At 44.5% G+C, this 21,589-nt stretch overlaps 1 protein-coding gene across 4 annotated transcripts in view; it reads left to right on the forward strand.

Annotated features, from left to right (window-relative positions):
• Positions 1-21,589, forward strand: part of LOC110528891 (protocadherin-15) — a 267,645-nt gene that overhangs the window by 154,484 nt on the left and 91,572 nt on the right. For all 4 annotated transcript variants that reach the window (XM_036984917.1, XM_036984912.1, XM_021611090.2 and 1 more), the window contains 3 exons: positions 1,096-1,224; positions 7,937-8,242; positions 15,750-15,980. In XM_036984917.1, the coding sequence (XP_036840812.1) occupies positions 1,096-1,224; positions 7,937-8,242; positions 15,750-15,980 (666 nt within the window). The remainder of the gene's footprint in view (positions 1-1,095; positions 1,225-7,936; positions 8,243-15,749; positions 15,981-21,589) is intronic.

The following is a 21,589-nucleotide window of genomic DNA, read 5'->3' on the forward strand; positions in this document are numbered from 1 at the left end:
ATCTGAAATGCTTTATGAGGCGAGGAGGATGCCTACCTCCCGGGAATTATTTGTTTTACATTGTATCCTTTCCTTTCCTCCCCAAGGAGGCCATTTTGCGCCATTGTGTAAGCACAGCATTGCCTCAGTGCATGATGGGATTATATGTTGTGCATATTCAGCTATCTTTCCCAGTGATTTATACGAGGGCCTTGGAGGGTTGTATACTGGTGTCATTGTTTGAAGGTTAACTGCACTATATTGGTACACTGTGACTTCCCAAATCGTATATTATTAGCAGCATTGGGATACAGAGGATCCTCCTCCTCTATTGAATGGACTGCCATGTCCTACAGCAGTCCGTGTGCACGTTTAGGTTTTTTCCCTAGCACTACACAGCTGTTTTAAATAATCAAAGCTTGATGATGAGTTGGTTATTTGAATCAGCTGTGTAATCGTGTTTGGGAAACCCTGTCCTACAGTATCAGTCAACAACTGATGATAGTCTTGGATGCTGGGTCCCTTTCAATCACAAAAGTTCACTTGGAGTGCCAATGATGAAGTCAAATAGAACTTTGCCCTCAAACAGTTAATATTATGTGATAATAATTGCACACTGTACAGTATATCCACAAAGATACTGTAGGAATGCTAACAGCCTTTGTTGCATTAGTAATATTGTATTCTCTGCATTCTCCGTGAAGATGAAGTCTGTGTGAGTTAGTTTCAGTAACTATTTGATGTAGTGTCTCAGCATTGACTTCATTACATTATGTATTCATTAGTAGAGTATATTTGTATTTGCCTAGTCATCACAGGTGCTGTTCTGTAAGTCTGCTTCAGATAAATTATTTTCCCAATTCTTTTGAAAATATTTGATTCCCTGCTGCTTTGGATTTTGTTTTGCAAATTGTCATTGAATTATTTACACTGTATCATCATACAGAATGTCTTTTAGTTTTAGAATTTAATTTTGATTTCTTTCAAAGCTTTCCAATCTACCGCAAATACAGTGTGTCTGTCTGCTTGTGCGCGTACACAGACACATGCATGCAGGTTCGTGCGCATATACACACACGATCAACTTGTTTTTTTCTCTCTGTCTTTGTTTACCAGACCTCCACCACCACAGTGAACATAGTGGTGACTGATGTAAATGATAACGACCCTAAGTTTGACCTGACCCTGCCCAGGAACCTCACTGTCCAGGAGGAGAAGGCCAACGTGTTTGTGGGTCAAGTCACGGTAAGCATATGTAATGGGTTAAATATGCACACAGTGTAGTAAATAGTATGTTGTTAGAGTTCACCTTGAGCATGAATACAACATTTAAAAAATAACATTCCTTTCACCTGCCATTTCCTGGTATTTCCTTTCTTTCCACATTCCTGCCTGGCACGGCTTTTCTGAGCAGGTATTTTTGTATCTTCACCAACCCCAGCTACTCCAAAAGTCCCACCGGTGTCCACAGCAACGCATGTGGCATAACTTCAACACGGCCGGTCTCGATTGGCTGATCTTTCACCCAAAGTGATGTCCCTTTTGACTGGTTCAGTTCAGCTCCGTCAGGCAGGAAGGGTTTTTCTAATGACTGTTTTAGATTAATTGGACTGGGAAATAATCAGAGAATAATTCTTCCAGAGTTTTTGTGTGAGCATGCGTGTTGGCGCGATGGAAGGACCACAGCACAGCGTTTGTTTTGTTACCTCCTTGTCTTGCCTTGATTAGGTGGACTTAGGGACATGCTCTAATTGACTAGAATACAATGCCTTGATGAAAGATCCAAATATATTTTTTAATTGAGATCAAAATTATTACTTTGCCAGAACGTCAGAACTTTGGTTTGAGCTGTGCTCCGATAGTGGTAGCACATGAAGAAATAAAGGGCAATTCCCCCACTTTTCAATCTCCAGCCAGGGCTCTAAAGTGCGACCAAATATTTTGCTGAGTGAGTTTTATTTTGGGAGCAACGGGCGACCGATCCACCCCAAAAAATCATAGAAAAAAGTCAATGCAGGCCTCCCGGGTGGCGCAGTGGTTAAGGGCGCTGTACTGCAGCGCCAGCTGTGCCATCAGAGTCCCTGGGTTCGCGCCCAGGCTCTGTCGTAACCGGCCGCGACCGGGAGGTCCGTGGGGCGACGCACAATTGGCCTAACGTCGTCCGGGTTAGGGAGGGCTTGGTCGGTAGGGATGTCCTTGTCTCATCGCGCACCAGTGACTCCTGTGGCGGGCCGGGCGCAGTGCGCGCTAACCAGTGTGCGTTTTCCACATTTCTTCTAAAAATGATTCCAAGTTTCATTTATCATAATATTAGTCTGTGTATCTTACTCTTTGCAAAACGCGAGTTAGTTAGTCTAAGGAAGCTGGCATGTGCCTAAAGCTAATTGCTAATGCTAATCGCTAACTAGCTAGCTGGCTAGCTAAAGGCCCTTTAGCTAAATGCACTAGCTAGGGCAAAGCAAACATTAGCTCTAATACAGGTTGCTACCAGTGGTGGTGTATATCAGAATGTTGCATGGCTTTTTAACACATGTAGACACTGTCATGGTACTGGAGATTATGAAAATGAGGTTCAACAGTGCCGGAATTGCCACGTAAGAGTGGTTTGGATGCTTTATTTACAAATGTATCAGATGCTTATCATTTAATAAACATTTATACAAAAAATGTCTGGAAAAAGCTAAAGAAAATATTTCATGAAGTGTATTTAAAGTACAATAGAGAAGACAATGAAGTGATTATATAGAGAAGTGATTATTGCTATATCTATTGTTTGTCCCTTTAGAGAAGTGATTATTGCAAATCTATTGTTTGTCCCTTTATCTGAGTATAAATCTAGCAATTAAAACAACTGTCAATAATCCATTATTACCTCTTCATTTAATTACTTATAATGGAATACATGGATTGATAATTACCCAAAGTACACTGATGGATGGATGGGCCAGCTAACTTTGTTAATGTGGCCTCTTGTGAGGGCCCTGCTGGACTGCAAACAAGTGGAAATTCTTACTTGTCCACCTTGTTGCACGTTTAGTTGTGTTTGGATCATGGGGTTAGTGTCCATTCCGAAAAACTGTAACAACAAATGCTCAAAAATAAAAAATAAATATACAATTTGTCTAGCCAAGACCATGTTGCATCCAGACCAAGAAGAAATACAAACTTCCATAATTTTTTTCTTCATTCATTTAATCTATTGAATGATTTTCTGTTCTGCTGAGGGATATGATAGGCAGTTCATACTCCTACTGAATTGTGATGACGATTCACACATTTGTTAATGTTGGAAAGGAGATAAGGGTAATTCCAACATCCTTTATGGAAACTGGAGCTCCTCAATTTGAGTTACTATATTTGTTTCATCCTGATGACACACATTCACCAACCCAAGAACACCAAGACTTGTCTCTCACTTTGAAGTTCCCACATCTCTCTTATTGATTTAAACGTATTTGAGTTACTCCCATAGACCACATTATGGCACAGAGATTGATAGAGTAAGTAATACATGTATCAACAGAATACAAAACACATTCATTGGTGCATTTGTAATACTAATAAAACTTCTCCATGTGGTATTGAAGTCCAGCCATTGAGTTCCACAACTCTGCTGGTTATCCATCTGCTGTAATCAGGGACTGACTCAGTCCTGGGACACCAAGTGAGAGGACTCTACTTACAATCAATGAAAATCAGTCATTTACCAGGGAGAAAATGGATCCTGCAATACTGATTAGAGTTGAATAATGAAAATCAGCAGTACTTCTCAACTTGAAGTCTAGTCTTCACATATAACTCATATCTCAATACTATCTTGAATGGCAGTCCCTTTTTATGTGGGTCTGTAAACATCACTCAACTCTATCCACCATAAAATGGCATTGAAGTGCAGTACTTGACCCTTAAGCTGATGGCAGATGACACTTATGCATGGGTGTTGCACTGCATACTGTATTATTTAAGTATATTTAAGGGATGGTGTGGGATTTTGACAATTAAGCCCTTTGTCAGATGAACTCATAGATACAATTTATGTAGTTGTGAAATTTGAAGGTAGTTTCGTGAGCCATTGCCAACTAGCGTTAGTGCAGTGACTGGAAGACTCCCGAAACAGCATGTTTTCATGTCTTGTATTATCACCAGGTGAATGGTAATGGAAAGGAAGTAATCAAGATATAAAAATGCATACATTTGGTAGATGACCATCCCACAGTTATAACTGAAGAGGAAGTGTAAACTCTAACGTAGCCTATCTGCTAGAAAGGTAACTCTAAACACATTTCTGCTAGTTTAGCTGGTTACAAACTGTAATCCACTTTAGAATTTGTAGAGATATTTTCGCACATCCCTGTTTGAAGACCCCTGCCTTACACGCCTTAGGGTTAGCATTAAGATACTTAAACAATCTGAATTTTATGGCACCCTCTGAGAAATGATGCACACTCTAGAATGCCCTTCGAGCCAATTAGAAATGAGTAGAATTAGCAACCAAAGTGTTTGTCTAGCAACCAGGCAAATTGGACTAACGACTGGTATGTTTTTGTTGGAACTACTTCATAACTGTTGTTATTGCCGTGCATTACTGAGAAATAGTGCACACTCTGATTGGCATGAAGGGCATTCTAGAAACGAGTAATCAACATTTCTTTCTTAGAACTGCATCATACCTGTTCTGATTTTCCAATGTCCCAGACAGTTCAAAATCAAATCAAATCAAATTTGATTTGTCACATACACATGGTTAGCAGATGTTAATGCGAGTGTAGCGAAATGCTTGTGCTTTTAGTTCCGACAATGCAGTAGTAACCAACGAGTACTCTAACCTAACAATTCCACAACTACTACCTTATACACACAGGTGTAAAGGGATAAAGAATATGTACATACATATAGATGAATGAGTGATGGTACAGAACGGCATAGGCAAGATGCAGTAGATGGTATCGAGTACAGTATATACATATGAGATGAGTAATGTAGGGTATGTAAACACAAAAGTGGCATAGTTTAAAGTGGCTAGTGATACATGTATTACATAAAGATGGCAATATGCAGTAGATGATATAGAGTACAGTATATACATATGAGATGAGTAATGTAGGGTATGTAAACACAAAAGTGGCATAGTTTAAAGTGGCTAGTGATACATGTATTACATAAAGATGGCAAGATGCAGTAGATGGTATAGAGTACAGTATATACATATGAGATGAGTAATGTAGGGTATGTAAACACAAAAGTGGCATAGTTTAAAGTGGCTAGTGATACATGTATTACATAAAGATGGCAAGATGCAGTAGATGGTATAGAGTACAGTATATACATATGAGATGAGTAATGTAGGGTATGTAAACATTATATTAAATGGCATTGTTTAAAGTGGCTAGTGATACATTTTTTACATCAATTTCCATTATTAAAGTGAGCTGGAGTTGAGTCAGTATGTTGGCAGCAGCTACTCAATGCTAGTGGAGGCTGTTTAACAGTCTGATGGCCTTGAGATAGAAGCTGTTTCTCAGTCTCTCGGATCCTGCTTTGATGCACCTGTACTGACCTCACCTTCTGGATGATAGCGGGGTGAACAGGCAGTGGCTCGGGTGGTTGTTGGCCTTGATGATGTTTATGGCCTTCCTGTGATATCGGGTGGTGTAGGTGTCCTGGAGGGCAGGTAGTTTGCCCCTGGTGATGCGTTGTGCAGACCTCACTACCCTCTGGAGAGCCTTACGGTTGTGGGCGGAGCAGTTGCCGTACCAGGTGGTGATACAGCCCGACAGGATGCTCTCGATTGTGCATCTGTAGAAGTTTGTGAGTGCTTTTGGTGACAAGCCAAATTTCTTCAGCCTCCTGAGGTTGAAGAGGAGCTGCTGCGCCTTCTTCACAACGCTGTCAGTGTGGGTGGACCAATTCAGTTTGTCCGTGATGTGTACGCCAAGGAACTTAAAACATACTAACCTCTCCACTACTGTCCCATCGATGTGGATAGGCGGGTGCTCCCTCTGCTGTTTCCTGAAGTCCACAATCATCCCCTTTGTTTTGTTGACGTTGAGTGTGAGGAAATGTATCACTAGCCACTTTAAACAATGCCACTTAATATAATGTTTACATACCATACATTACTCATCTCATATGTATATACTGTACTCTATATCATCTACTGCATCTTGCCATCTTTATGTAATACATGTATCACTAGCCATTTTAAACTATGCCACTTTTATGTTTACATACCCTACATTACTCATCTCATATGTATATACTGTACTCGATACCATCTACTGCATCTTGCCTATGCTGTTCTGTACCATCACTCATTCGTTGTTTATTACTACATTGTCGGAAATAGAAGCACAAGCATTTCGCTACACTCACATTAACATCTGCTAACCATGTGTATGTGACAAATAAAATTGGATATGATTTGATAACGTAATGATGTGACGATAATTACATTGTTAGTTTCTTTGTCATTCACAAGCATGCATACTGTATGTAGGCCTACCTTTTTGTATCAGGTATTAACCAAAAGGTATTTATGCATCCACATAGTGTAGATTCTATACTTATCCACACTCACCTAGCATACACAAAAGTGAAGTTTCGACACTAGCCGAGTCGTAGCAGTTTTTTCATGTGGCAGATCTAAGGCTGCGTTTGCACAGGCAGCCCAATTCTGATCTTTTTGGTGTTTTGACAAATCAGATCAGCTCTTTTGCCCATAATTGTGCAAAGTATCAGAAATTGACTGCCTGTGTAAACGAAGCCTAATGAACTTTTAATGGATCTGAGAGACAATGAATACTCGGCTACCTTAAGTTCATAAAAAAACAGCCGGTAATCAACCCTGCGGTGCTAAAGTGAGCTTGTGTGTGTTTCTAGTCCATGGCAGGCTGTTAAAATATTCCTAATTATTAATTGATACATTTAGTATGTATTAAAGGAATTAAGCCTGTGAGCCGTGAGGTTCATAATGATGTCAACTCATTGCACAGTAATGTTTACACATTTCAATTGACCATGTTGTTCTTCTGTTTTCTAAAGGCTTAACATCAGGGCTCCATCTTTAGCCTTGGCTTTGAGCATCTATCTGGCTTTCTGTGTAATACAAAATTAGGGTAAAGCACCCTTACTCCATCTAAGCCCTCTCCCTTTTTAATTTTCCCTTTTTTACTCTCTGTGCTACTCTGTCCTTTCATAGCCGAGATCAAGAACTCAGTCAGGAGCAGGGTCAGATTTCAAAGCCTTCCCCACCTCTCTTGCTCTCTATTTCTCTCACTCCCTCTCTCTCTTTCCTTGTTACCATGATTACAACAGAAAGGAATTAGTGCCTGCTCTTTACACACAAAAACATGCAGTCAGGTTCTCACACACACACACACACACACACACACACACACACACACACACACACAAGATAGCACACACTGACACACGCTGGCATACTCATGAGCTGGCATATTCATGAGGGATTTAGAATTTGTTAAGCAACTAACTTTCTGTCTACCCTGAAGGATCCTAAAAATGTACCCTGTTCCGGGGTTTTTCAACCTTTCCTTCTTTTTTGCTGAATAAAGAATGAAGTGTACGTTTCTGGAACGTGATTTAGCATTCAAGGAATTCCCTCTGTTGAAAATCAGACTTTTAAGGAAGAGGCTTCTGGCCTTTTGAACTTGCTGATGATTAGTCATGAGTCTGTGACAGAGACACTAATCTCAATGTGAAGAGAAAATGAGATTGAAATGAACACTGGGTTTGAATTTATGAGACCCATGTCAGTTAAGTAATTTTTAGATGTACAGTACTAATTTTGAGGTGTGTGCGTTTTTAACTGTGACTATATGTATTCATGATAGAGCACAACCTCTTGTACCTTACTGCTTAAGTATTTCCATTATTTGCCTGTTTCTCTTCCTCACTCCACAAATTGAATCTACTATGTTTTCCTCCTCTACTGCAGGCCACAGATCCAGATGCAGGGGCTAATGGTCTGGTGCGCTACAGGATAGTCAACCACCCAGGTCTTTTCACCATCACTGAGAACGGCAGCATATCCACCGTGGTGCCTCTGGACCGAGAGGTCAGGAGTCAGTATGACCTCATAGTGGAGGCCTCAGATGGAGCGGTGGACCCCCGCAGGACCACCTTCACCCTCTCTGTCCAGGTGACAGACATCGATGACAACAGCCCAGAGTTTTCCCAGAAGACCTACGTGGTCAATGTTCCAGAGAACAGCCCTGTGGGTACCGTGGTGCTGCGCCTCAGTGTAAGTGTGTGTTTGTGTGTGCGTGTGTGTTTGTGTGTGCGTGTGCACATGCCTTCGTGTGCGTCCTACAGCTACACTGAGTATTTGTGTGATTAATGAGAATTGTGGTTCTGATACTCAGTGTAAGTGTGGATGTGGGGGAGGGGGATCTGTGGTTTCTCTCCCTCTCTCTGCCAGGCCTTGCACAGAACAGTAACGGCTTCAAACAGCTTGACTATTAAATGCCCCCTTTAACATAATTTAACGTCAAAGCGTCTACAGCTATCAGGCGATTTGGCCTCCATTTCAACTGCCATAAGCTTCCAGGCTCTTTAGTGTTTCACACACACAATGGAGGGTAAAACACTTATATTTTACTATCTGAGGAGTCTGGTCTGTAAGAACTCTCTGGGTGTCTTAAGTCTCAAATGGAGTAAGACTAAAAGCTAGTTTCTCATCAACGCTCTGAATCAGGCTTAAGGGGTAAAAAAAAAAATCCCTCTCTTGACAAACGATAATGTAATGCTTGATAAACCCTGAGCGCCTTGGAACTTGATGGAAGGTGTCTGAGGTAGATTCGACACTGTCAAGTAGGGCTGCACGATTTGGACAAAATGTATAATTGTGCCCTTTTTTTGACGGATATTGCGATTATGAATTGCGATTTTCAATTGCGACCCAGGCAATTAAAGTTTCACACAAACCCAGAGCAATGTTTTATCCTGTGTGATCTTCTGGCCTATGATGTTTCCAAGCACCGACCTTTCAGTTGAAACATCTCATCAATATAGTGTACTGTGTTACGTTGAGTGAATGAGGACCCAAAAGCGAACTAACTTAAACAGAGCTTCTTTAATAACCAAACTGTGGTAGGCTCAGATAGACCGGCAGATTCCGACAGGACAGGACAAGGTTACAGCAAACATGACGGCAGTCTGGTTCAGGCATGAATGACACAAACAAACAAGAATCCGACAAGGACAGGAGCAGAAACAGAGAGAGATATAGGGACCTAATCAGAGGGAAAAAGGGAACAGGTGGGGAACGGGGTGAATGGGTAGTTAGAGGAGACAAGGGACAGCTGGGGGAAAGCGGGGGAGAAAAGGTAACCTAACACGACCAGCAGAGGGAGACAGGGTGAAGGGAAAGGACAGAGACAAGACAACATGACAGTACCCCCCCACTCACCGAGCGCCTCCTGGCGCACTCGAGGAGGAAACCTGGCGGCAACGGAGGAAATCATCAATCAGCGCACGGTCCAGCACGTCCCGAGAGGGAACCCAACTCCTCTCCTCAGGACCGTACCCCTCCCAGTCAACTAGGTACTGATGACCACGGCCCCGAGGACGCATGTCCAAGATTTTACGGACCCTGTAGATAGGTGCGCCCTCGACAAGGATGGGGGGGGGGGGGGGGAAGACGAGCGGGGGCGCGAAGAACGGGCTTAACACAGGAGACATGGAAGACCGGGTGGACGCGACGAAGATATCGCGGAAGAAGAAGTCGCACTGCGACAGGATTAATGACCTGAGAGATACGGAATGGACCAATGAACCGCGGGGTCAACTTGCGAGAAGCCGTCTTAAGGGGAAGGTTCTGAGTGGAGAGCCAAACTCTCTGACCGCGACAATATCTAGGGCTCTTCGTTCTACGCTTATTAGCAGCTCTCACAGTCTGCGCCCTATAACGGCAAAGTGCAGACCTGACCCTCTTCCAGGTGCGCTCGCAACGTTGGACAAAAGCCTGAGCGGAGGGGACGCTGGACTCGGCGAACTGAGATGAGAACAACGGAGGCTGGTACCCGAGGCTACTCTGAAAAGGAGATAGCCCGGTCGCAGACGAAGGAAGCGAGTTGTGGGCGTATTCTGCCCAGGGGAGCTGTTCTGACCAAGACGCAGGGTTGCGAAAAGAAAGACTGCGTAAGATGCGACCAATAGTCTGATTGGCCCGTTCTGCTTGACCGTTAGACTGGGGGTGAAAGCCGGAAGAGAGACTGACGGAAGCCCCAATCAAACGGCAAAACTCCCTCCAAAATTGAGACGTGAATTGCGGACCTCTGTCCGAAACGACGTCTGACGGAAGGCCATGAATTCTGAAAACATTCTCGATGATGATTTGTGCCGTCTCTTTAGCAGAAGGAAGCTTAGCAAGGGGAATGAAATGAGCCGCCTTAGAGAACCTATCGACAACCGTAAGAATAACAGTCTTCCCCGCTGACGAAGGCAGTCCGGTGACAAAATCTAAGGCGATGTGAGACCACGGTCGAGAGGGAATAGGAAGCGGCCTGAGACGGCCGGCAGGAGGAGAGTTACCGGACTTAGTCTGCGCGCAGACCGAACAAGCAGCCACGAAACGACGCGTGTCATGCTCCCGGGTGGGCCACCAGAAACGCTGGCGAATGGAAGCAAGCGTACCCCGAACGCCAGGGTGGCCGGCTAACTTGGCAGAGTGAGCCCACTGAAGAACGGCCAGACGAGTAGGAACGGGAACGAAAAGAAGGTTCCTAGGACAAGCGCGCGGCGACGGAGTTTGAGTGAGTGCTTGCTTTACCTGCCTCTCAATTCCCCAGACAGTCAACCCGACAACACGCCCCTCAGGGAGAATCCCCTCGGGGTCAGTGGAGGCTACTGAAGAACTGAAGAGACGAGACAAAGCATCAGGCTTGGTGTTCTTAGAGCCCGGACGATAAGAAATCACGAACTCGAAACGAGCGAAAAACAGCGCCCAACGCGCCTGACGCGCATTAAGTCGTTTGGCAGAACGGATGTACTCAAGGTTCCTATGGTCAGTCCAAACGACAAAAGGAACGGTCGCCCCCTCCAACCACTGTCGCCATTCGCCTAGGGCTAACCGGATGGCGAGCAGTTCGCGGTTACCCACATCATAGTTACGTTCCGACGGCGACAGGCGATGAGAAAAATACGCGCATGGGTGGACCTTGTCGTCAGAGAGGGAGCGCTGAGAAAGGATGGCTCCCACTCCCACCTCTGACGCGTCAACCTCGACAACGAACTGTCTAGAGACGTCAGGTGTAACAAGGATAGGAGCGGATGTAAAACGATTCTTGAGGAGATCAAAAGCTCCCTGGGCGGAAACGGACCACTTAAAGCACGTCTTGACAGAAGTAAGGGCTGTGAGAGGAGCTGCCACCTGACCGAAATTACGGATGAAACGACGATAGAAGTTCGCGAAGCCGAGAAAGCGCTGCAGCTCGACGCGTGACTTAGGGACGGGCCAATCAATGACAGCTTGGACCTTAGCGGGATCCATCTTAATGCCTTCAGCGGAAATAACAGAACCGAGAAATGTGACGGAGGAGGCATGAAAAGTGCACTTCTCAGCCTTCACAAAAAGACAATTCTCTAAAAGGCGCTGGAGGACACGTCGAACGTGCTGAACATGAATCTGGAGTGACGGTGAAAAAATCAGGATATCGTCAAGGTAAACGAAAACAAAGATGTTCAGCATGTCTCTCAGGACATCATTGACTAATGCCTGAAAGACAGCTGGAGCGTTAGCGAGGCCGAAAGGAAGAACCCGGTATTCAAAGTGCCCTAACGGAGTGTTAAACGCCGTCTTCCACTCGTCCCCCTCCCTGATGCGCACGAGATGGTAAGCGTTACGAAGGTCCAACTTAGTGAAAAACCTGGCTCCCTGCAGGATCTCGAAGGCTGAAGACATAAGAGGAAGCGGATAACGATTCTTCACTGTTATGTCATTCAGCCCTCGATAATCTATGCAGGGGCGCAGAGACCCGTCCTTCTTCTTGACAAAAAAAAACCCCGCTCCGGCGGGAGAGGAGGAGGGGACTATGGTACCGGCGTCAAGAGCTACAGACAAATAATCTTCGAGAGCCTTACGTTCGGGAGCCGACAGAGAGTATAGTCTACCCCGGGGGGGGGTGGTTCCCGGAAGGAGATCAATACTACAATCATACGACCGGTGTGGAGGAAGAGAGGTGGCCCTGGACCGACTGAACACCGTGCGCAGATCGTGATATTCCTCCGGCACCCCTGTCAAATCACCAGGCTCCTCCTGTGAAGAAGAGACAGAGGAAACAGGAGGGATAGCAGACATTAAACATTTCACATGACAAGAGACGTTCCAGGAGAGGATAGAATTACTAGACCAATTAATGGAAGGATTATGACAAACTAGCCAGGGATGGCCCAAAACAACAGGTGTAAAAGGTGAACGAAAAATTAAAAAAGAAATGGTTTCACTATGATTACCAGAAACAGTGAGGGTTAAAGGTAGCGTCTCACGCTGAATCCTGGGGAGAGGACTACCATCCAGGGCGAACAAGGCCGTGGGCTCCTTTAACTGTCTGAGAGGAATGTCATGTTCCCGAGCCCAGGTCTCGTCCATAAAACAGCCCTCCGCCCCAGAGTCTATTAAGGCACTGCAGGAAGCTGACGAACCGGTCCAGCGTAGATGGACCGACAAGGTAGTGCAGGATCTTGAAGGAGAGACAGGAGTAGTAGCGCTCACCAGTAGCCCTCCGCTTACTGACGAGCTCTGGCCTTTTACTGGACATGAAGTGACAAAATGACCAGCGGAACCGCAATAGAGACAGAGGCGGTTGGTGATTCTCCGTTCCCTCTCCTTAGTCGAGATGCGGATACCTCCCAGCTGCATGGGCTCAGCACCCGAGCCGGCAGAGGAAGATGGTAGTGATGCGGAGAGGGAGGCGACGGAGAGCGCGAGCTCCTTTCCACGAGCTCGGTGACGAAGATCAACCCGTCGCTCAATGCGAATAGCGAGTTCAATCAAGGAATCCACGCTGGAAGGAACCTCCCGGGAGAGAATCTCATCCTTTACCTCTGCGCGGAAACCCTCCAGAAGACGAGCGAGCAAGGCCGGCTCGTTCCAGCCACTGGAGACAGCAAGAGTGCGAAACTCAATAGAGTAGTCTGTTATGGATCGATTGCCTTGACATAGGGAAGACAGGGCCCTGGAAGCCTCCTCCCCAAAAACAGATCGATCAAAAACCCGTATCATCTCCTCCTTAAAGTCTTGATACTGGTTAGTACACTCAGCCCTTGCCTCCCAGATTGCCGTGCCCCACTCACGAGCCCGTCCAATAAGGAGAGATATGACGTAGGCGACACGAGCAGCGCTCCTGGAGTAAGTGTTGGGCTGGAGAGAAAACACAATATCACACTGGGTGAGGAACGAGCGGCATTCAGTGGGCTCCCCAGAGTAACACGGCGGGTTATTGATTCTGGGCTCCGGAGATTCGAAAGCCCTAGAAGTGGCCGGTGGATCGAGGCAGAGATGGTGAACCTGTTCTGTGAGGTTGGAGACTTGGGTGGCCAGGGTCTCAACGGCATGTCGAGCAGCAGACAATTCCTGCTTGTGTCTGCCTAGCATCGCTCCCTGGATCTCGACGGCTGAGTGGAGAGGATCCGAAGTCGCTGGGTCCATTCTTGGTCGGATTCTTCTGTTACGTTGAGTGAATGAGGACCCAAAAGCGAACTAACTTAAACAGAGCTTCTTTAATAACCAAACTGTGGTAGGCTCAGATAGACCGGCAGATTCCGACAGGACAGGACAAGGTTACAGCAAACATGACGGCAGTCTGGTTCAGGCATGAATGACACAAACAAACAAGAATCCGACAAGGACAGGAGCAGAAACAGAGAGAGATATAGGGACCTAATCAGAGGGAAAAAGGGAACAGGTGGGGAACGGGGTGAATGGGTAGTTAGAGGAGACAAGGGACAGCTGGGGGAAAGCGGGGGAGAAAAGGTAACCTAACACGACCAGCAGAGGGAGACAGGGTGAAGGGAAAGGACAGAGACAAGACAACATGACATACTGTCAAACTAATTTAGGGCTCGGCTGTCCTACTTCCAAATGTATGTTGTAGTCAAGTAATAATCAACATGTGTGAGCTCTGTTTCAACTTCTCCCTTAATTTTGCTATACAGTGTTGGGATTGTGACTCGGGTGACATATGTACGAGATGGAATCTTGTATCTCCTGTCCAGCTTGTTAATCATCTTCTTGACGCCATCTTTGTTGACTCTGCAAATAGGAATCATGTCTTTGGCTATGTGATATATTCTTATTTGTCTGCGGGATGTTTTTTCGTTAGCACTAGCAGCACTCAGCCCTTCCTCTCCTCACCAGCATTTAACTGCACCCTCTAAGCGGGGACGCTTGTGATTGGCCAGCATGTGCATGCAATGCAAATGTGATTGGTCAGCATCCTCTATGCATGTAGGGAGTGAATGAACGGAGTCTAGCGGATCTCATTGTAGGAGGGCCGTAGTCTAGTTTTTGTTGTATTAACTGAGCGTCAAATAGATAATCGCAGCCTCTTGCGATATAAATATTGACCCATGATTATCGCAATTTCAGTCTGAATTTGATTAATCGTGCAGCCCTACTGTCAAGCATATCCTCTTGTTGTGTGTGCTGAGGAAGAGAACCATAGGAATACCCAAGCGAGCACCAAAGCAAAGCCGGGGCAGAGGGGAAGTAATTGTAGACCTATTCTGAGTGACATATTACTCAAGGGAATAATGCAAGGGAGGGGGGAGTGGATGAGTGACTGACACCTGCAACCGTGACAACACTAATCTCCCAAGAAAAACGAACAACATCTTCAGCCAGAACAGAAGCAGACAGGGATGGGGTTGGTAGTGGGAGTGACACCTGTCTGTAAAGAAGGCCCAGTGACAGACAGCCATTGCAGGCAGATGAATCTCTGATCCCCGCCTCTCTCCTCTGGAGGGATTATATGTGTTCTCTTTTCTATTTATTTATAAATGTATTTTATCTTTTTATATTGTTGTGTATTGTTACTTCCGTCACATCTCCACATCAAAGCCTTCCACCTGAAAGATTCTCACTCCCACAGATCGCATTGACTTTTTATTCTCAGGTGTCGGTTGGATATCTTTTCTAATCAGGATTTTGGTTGCTGTGTTTGTGTGTGTGTGTGTTTGTGTACATGCATTTCTATAATCATATTACTCTGCCGCTAGCATAACTCCTCCTTTGATCTTAATAATTGTACTTATAAAGGGACAACTAAACAATTTCCTTTGGATTAATTTGATCAGTGCCTGTATTAATTGTATTACATTTCTACATAGTAGAAGCACTTTACACTGTTTAAACAAATTAGCATTCACTGAATATAGCCAACACCTATACCAATTCTCATTTCATTGCGACTTCAGTCCCTCCCTCCCTCCCTCCCTCCCTCCCTCCCTCCCTCCCTCCCTCCCTCCCTCCCTCCCTCCCTCCCTCCCTCCCTCCCTCCCTATCTATCTATCTATCTATCTATCTATCTATCTATCTATCTATCTATCTATCTATCTATCTATCTATCTATCTATCTATCTATCTATCTGTCTGTCTGTCTGTCTGTCTGTCTGTCTGTCTGTCTGTCTGTCTGTCTGTCTGTCTGTCTGTCTGTCTGTCTGTCTGTCTGTCTGTCTGTCTGTCTGTCTGTCTGTCTGTCTGTCTGTCTGTCTGTCTGTCTTTCTGATCCCTCTCTCTCCCTCTGTCACAGGCGGTGGATGCAGACCTGTTCTCTAACGTAACGTACCGTATTAAATCTGCGGAGGCCAGGAAGCTTTTCTCAGTGAACCCGATCTCGGGCGAGCTGTTGGTCCTGCAGACGCTGGACTTTGAGGACCTGGCTAGTATGGGCATGGGGACCAACTATACCTTCCAGGTGGAGGCCGTGGACCAGGCAGGGACAATGCCCCCCGGTGAGGCCACCGTCACTGTTCGGATCACGGTAAGACCAGCTGAAGCTCTGTATTCACTGTGTATTCACTCCCCCCTCCCACTGTGTGACCCACTGCAGTTCGCCTACAGAGTTAACAGGTCTGTGGACTATGTTGTTAACAGGGGCCTACACTACATCCTTAAGCACCTCGATAACCCAAAGACATATGCAAAGATATTGTTTGTGGACTTTATCTCTGCGTTCAATACCCATAACTGCTACAATACAAACTCTCCCAGCTGAACGTGTCCAGCTCCATCTGTCAGTGGATCACTGACTTCCTGACCAACAGGACCCAACATGTGAAGCTGGGAAAACACCTTTCGGACTCTTTATCCCTTAGCACCGGAATGCTGCAAGGATGCGTGCTCTCACCTCTAATCTACTCATTCTACATCAATGACTGCACCTCCAACAACGCATCTGTCAAACTACTCAAGTTTACAGATGACACTACTCTGCTCGGTCTCATCACCAACGTGGAGAGGTCGACCGGCTAATGGCCTGGTGCAGTCGCAATAAACTGGAATACAACACAGACAAAACTGTGGAAATGGTAGTTGACTTCAGAAAATGCCCCTCACCATCTCTCCCCCTTGAGATTGATGGCTCAGCTGTTACTGTAGCATTGCTGAATCATTCAAATTCCTGGGGACCATCATCTCCCACAACCTCAAGTGGGAGGTTAACATCACAGCGGTCACCAATAAGGCACACCAGCGGATGTACTACTTGCAGCAGCTAAAAACAAAATTTAACATCTCCCATTCAATCTTGATCCTGTTTTACCCATCAATCGTTGAGTCAATCCTCATCTCTTCCATCACCATCTTGTTTGGGTCTGCGTCTGCCCCTGTAAGGGTAAACTGCAATGCATTGTCCGGTCTACAGAGAGGGTCATCGGCTCAGGGTGACCCTTCCAACCCCGGTCATTCCCTCCAAAAATTCACCTCTGGCAGGCGGTTCAGGTCAAAACCTCCCATCACCTGAATAGTGGCCCTCACCAACTGGCCATCTGGCCTATAGAGACTAAAGGAATATGCACTCTATGCTGCACACGCATCAAGACATCTCTGAACTGTACACAAAATAACTGCACTATAATGCATTGCACTCTGTCCATTTCTCTGCATTTAGACACACTGAGTATACCGAACATTAGGAACACCTTCCTAATATTGAGTTGCACCTCCGTCAGTTTGTACATTTGCTGTATATCAACTGTATAAACACTGTAGCTCATTCTGTTATAGCTATACTCACTCTACCTTGTTGTGTATAATGTATGTAAACTTTGTTTAAACTACGTTGTCTGTCTCTAAATGTGTCTATCACTAGCAGCACCATATCACCTTCTACAATTCTGAGTATGTGTACATTTACTTGGTGAAAAACATTGTCTCTGTTACTTCACTCTCACTTGTTTCCACTCATGGTGGTAAAAAGTAGGCTAGTGCTTGAAGAATAAACGAGTTATAGCCCTCATCAAGGAAAAAGCACTTGTTGCTTTACATTTTGCAATAGTATGTACCATCACAGTCCCTAAGGACCATCAGTGATGGTGAAGGATCCATAGAACCAGCACTGTAGAAGTGATAGTCATAGTCGGCATAACGCTTTATTCACTGTGTGTCTCCTGCTCTGCAGTTACTGAGGAAGGTGTGCTGGAGTTAGAAAACTCCTTTGATTAGGATGAATAAACACTTTGTTTCCAAATCCTTTCACCTCATGGTCTCCAGGCAGAAGTAGTACTGGCAAAAGGCAACAAAGCAATACTGTTTCAGTGCCAGGAACAGTAGTTACAGTTATCTTTAGACGAGATATAGGTCGTTATCAATAAAATGTCACACTACGGTCCAGAGCGTTCAATTTGACGTACGTGCCATTTTCAAGTGATTGTTAAATAAGTGATGTGAAGTCTAAGGGCAGAAGGCAGAGTGGCTCTGGATATGTGCTCAGCCTTGGATCAGACATAACAAAGACACAATCAGGACTGCAATTCAAAAGTCTCTTAGCTGGCCTATCTGAATGAGGTGATCATTAAATTGAGTTCACAGCATATAATGACATAATACCATGACTGCTATTCATGTAGAGCTAAAGTACTTTGCCCGTTAAATTACACGATCAATTGATGCTTACTGATCATTAAAAGCATGCAGTTACTTGCTGCATAACTCTGATGATAGAGCTAAATATGCGCAATGTTTTTGCAAGGCATAATAATTTATAGTTCTGACTATGCTCTTCAAGAGGTGATGTGATGATATTACAAACAAGTAGTTAACTTTGCCCCCCAGCAGGCAAAGTACTTCAGCGCTAGATGAATAGCAGTCATGGTATTATGTCAAGGTCAAGGTGTCCTTTGACAGCTCTTTGGTCTTGGCCATAGTGGAGTTTGGAGTGTGACTGTTTGAGGTTGTGGACAGGTGTCTTTTATACTGATAACAAGTTCCAACAGGTGCCATTAATACAGGTAACGAGTGGAGGACAGAGGAGCCTCTTAAAGAAGAAGTTACAGGTCTGTGAGAGCCAGAAATCTTGCTTGTTTGTAGGTGACCAAATACTTATTTTCCACCATAATTTGCAAATAAATTCATTAAAAATCCTACAATGTGATTTTCTGGATTTTTTTTCTCATTTTGTCTGTCATAGTTGAAGTGTACCTATTATGAAAATTACAGGCCTCTCATCTTTTTAAGTGGGAGAACTTGCACAATTGGTGGCTGACTAAATACTTTTTTGCCCCACTGTATATGCTATGAACTCAATTTATTGATGGCATCATTCAGATAGGCCAGCTAGGAGACACTTGAATTGCAGTCCTGATTGTGTTTTTGTTATGGCTGATCCAAGGCTGAGCACATATCCAAAGCCAGTGTGGCTTTCTGGCGGTCGTGTTAGCCCGGTGCTATTCCAGGGCTGAATGACTCATTAGCTTTGTGACTGCAATTATGTGAGGATTTCCAGACGCATGCGTTCCCTTTCCAACCTTTCATGAGATTAGCCGCTCAATCGAAACTAAGGGATTAAACGCCTCCTGTTTTGGCACACTGTGTTTCGCTCTGTTTGTGTGTACGTGTGTGTGTGTACGTGAGTGTGTGCATGCGTAACAACACCTTTTAACTGTGACTATATTCATGATATAGAACATCCCCTGGTCTCACACTTTACCCACTGAGTTGGACAGAAAACAGTGCATTTGCTTTTTCAGGCTGTATGTGGGTTTTATTTAGCCCGATGGCAGATCCGCTGACTTCCACTCTGCATTCACAATACTGCCAGGATGGCAAGGGAAGCTTGGTCCTTAAAGTTGTTCCTCTGCAGGCCCATCCTAGCTGTAGAGTGAGTTTGTCCTTCGATAAGGACAGTTTGATGCAGTTTCCTTGTAGTCACCCAGGAACAGTGTTTGATAGGATCACATCCTGCTGGCAGCTTTTTGATAGGGCCAACATGGATTAAGGCGGGACGAATGTATTCACACTGGGTTCCTATGAGTGGAAATGGAGGAGGCACAATGCCATTCCTTCCTTCCTCCCTCCATATTACACCTGCCGAGGCTTTTTAAGTCTTTTGCGTTTAATTTGTTCTTGTGTTTGTTTTTAGAAAGGTTTCGTTTCCATGGAAGACCTCGCGGTGAGATTGTGTAGTCTACCTGTGTCCTTGGATTGAGAAATAAACTCGCAAACGTTTCCCTCTTCTCTCACTTTCTGAAAACACACGGTAGAAGCTGATAGAGCGTGCTTGTGTGTGTGTGTGTAACTCACAAACGTTTCTCGCCCTTTCTGAAAACACATGGTAGAAGCTGATAGAGCGTGCTTGTGTGTGTGTGTATTCTCCACCTCTACAAACAGAGGACAACACCATGGCAAGACTTTGTTATTGAAAGCAGAAGCACTGAATCACTGTTTGTCAGCTCAACAGAACACAAGCTGCATATAGATGGACTGGACACGTGTCTGTGAATGAGTCTTTTCCTTTCACATTAAGATCCTCTAGGTATGGTTAAATCAGATGGTTTGTTCAAGGGCACTTGTGTCAAAGGCTCTTCTCTCTGCAGGTCAGCACCGGCCCACTTCAACCATATCATCAGAAATGTCGTTATATCATATGAATCAATGTGTTGTTCAAGATCTTTAATTGTATATGTACAGTGCATTCGGGAAAATATTCAGACCCCTTGACTTTTCCCACATTTTGTGACGTTACATTCTTATTCTGAAATTGATTAAATTATTATTTTTCCTCATCAATCTACACACAGTATCCCATATTGACAAAAGGAACACAGGTTTTTAGAAATGTTTGCAAATATACAGTACCAGTACCACACACCTACTCATTAAAGGGTTTGTCTTTAGTTGAACTATTTTCTACATTATAGAACAATAGTGAAGACATCAAAACTGTGAAATAACATATGGAATCAAGTAGTAACCAAAAAAGTGTAAAACAAATCTAAATATATGTTATATTTGAGATTGATCAAAGTAGCCTCCCTTTGCCTTGATGACAGCTTTGCACACTCTTGGCATTCTCTCAACCAGCTTCATGAGGTAGTCACCTGGAATGCATTTAAATTAACAGGTGTGCCTTGTTAAAAGTTAATTTGTGGAATTTCTTTCCTACTTAATGCGTTTGAGCCAATCAGTTTTGCTGTGACAAGGTAGGGTTGGTATACAGAAGATAGCCCTATTTGGTGGAAGACCAAGTCGTCCATATTATGGCAAGAACCAGTGGCGGTTCTGAGGGGGGGGGGGGGGGCAGTGCTCCTGTGACAACAATTTTGGACCCCCTTGTGGCCCCCCTAAATCTTGAGTATGAAATAATTTTTACATAACAAATTTTTGCTATCATTCTTTTTTTTACATCCGTTATTAGAAAGTGGCAATTATGATTATGAACATGGTCTTTTGCCTGCTAATGCCTGAAGAAAACGATGACAACAATAACGTCTAATGTAACTGGCCCCTCTAACAGTACAACTGGCCCCAGCTTGGCCCCCCCAGTTGAAATGGTCTAGAACTGTCACTGGCAAGAACAGCTCAAATAAGCAAAGAGAAACGACAATCCATCATCCATCATACTTTAAGACATGAAGGTCAGTCAGTCTGAAAAATTTCAAGTGCAGTTGCAAAAGCCAAAAGCCAAGTCCATATTATGGGTAGGTGTTGGGCTGGGCGGTATACCGTATTTTATGATATACCGGTATTGATGCAGGGACCGGTTTGGGGTTTTACTTTACCTTCTATACCGGTATTTGAATGTTTGGTTTGTTAAATGTGTAATGTCAATTTTTATAGTTTACTTCGCTACTTGAGTGATCTCTCTCCGCTCTTTCTCTCCGTCCACACAGACCTAGGCACGCCCCGCCCCCTTTCACTCAAGGAGCACATTTGATGGTCCTCAACCACGAGACACTTGTGTTTGGTCTGCATGATCAATGCAGCACATGCAACAATGTTGATGACAATAATGCTGTTTTCACGTTGCTTCTTAATATAAATCCACTAGCGTTCTATAATGACACTATTAGCTTGTGTTTCATACATCAGCAAACAGCTAGTTTGTCTTTTCTTAGCAAGTTGCCCAAAATCTTGTGAGATGCTAATTGTTAG

Source organism: Oncorhynchus mykiss, chromosome 1 (genome assembly GCF_013265735.2).
Source record: "Oncorhynchus mykiss isolate Arlee chromosome 1, USDA_OmykA_1.1, whole genome shotgun sequence".
NCBI classification, from domain to species: domain Eukaryota; kingdom Metazoa; phylum Chordata; class Actinopteri; order Salmoniformes; family Salmonidae; genus Oncorhynchus; species Oncorhynchus mykiss.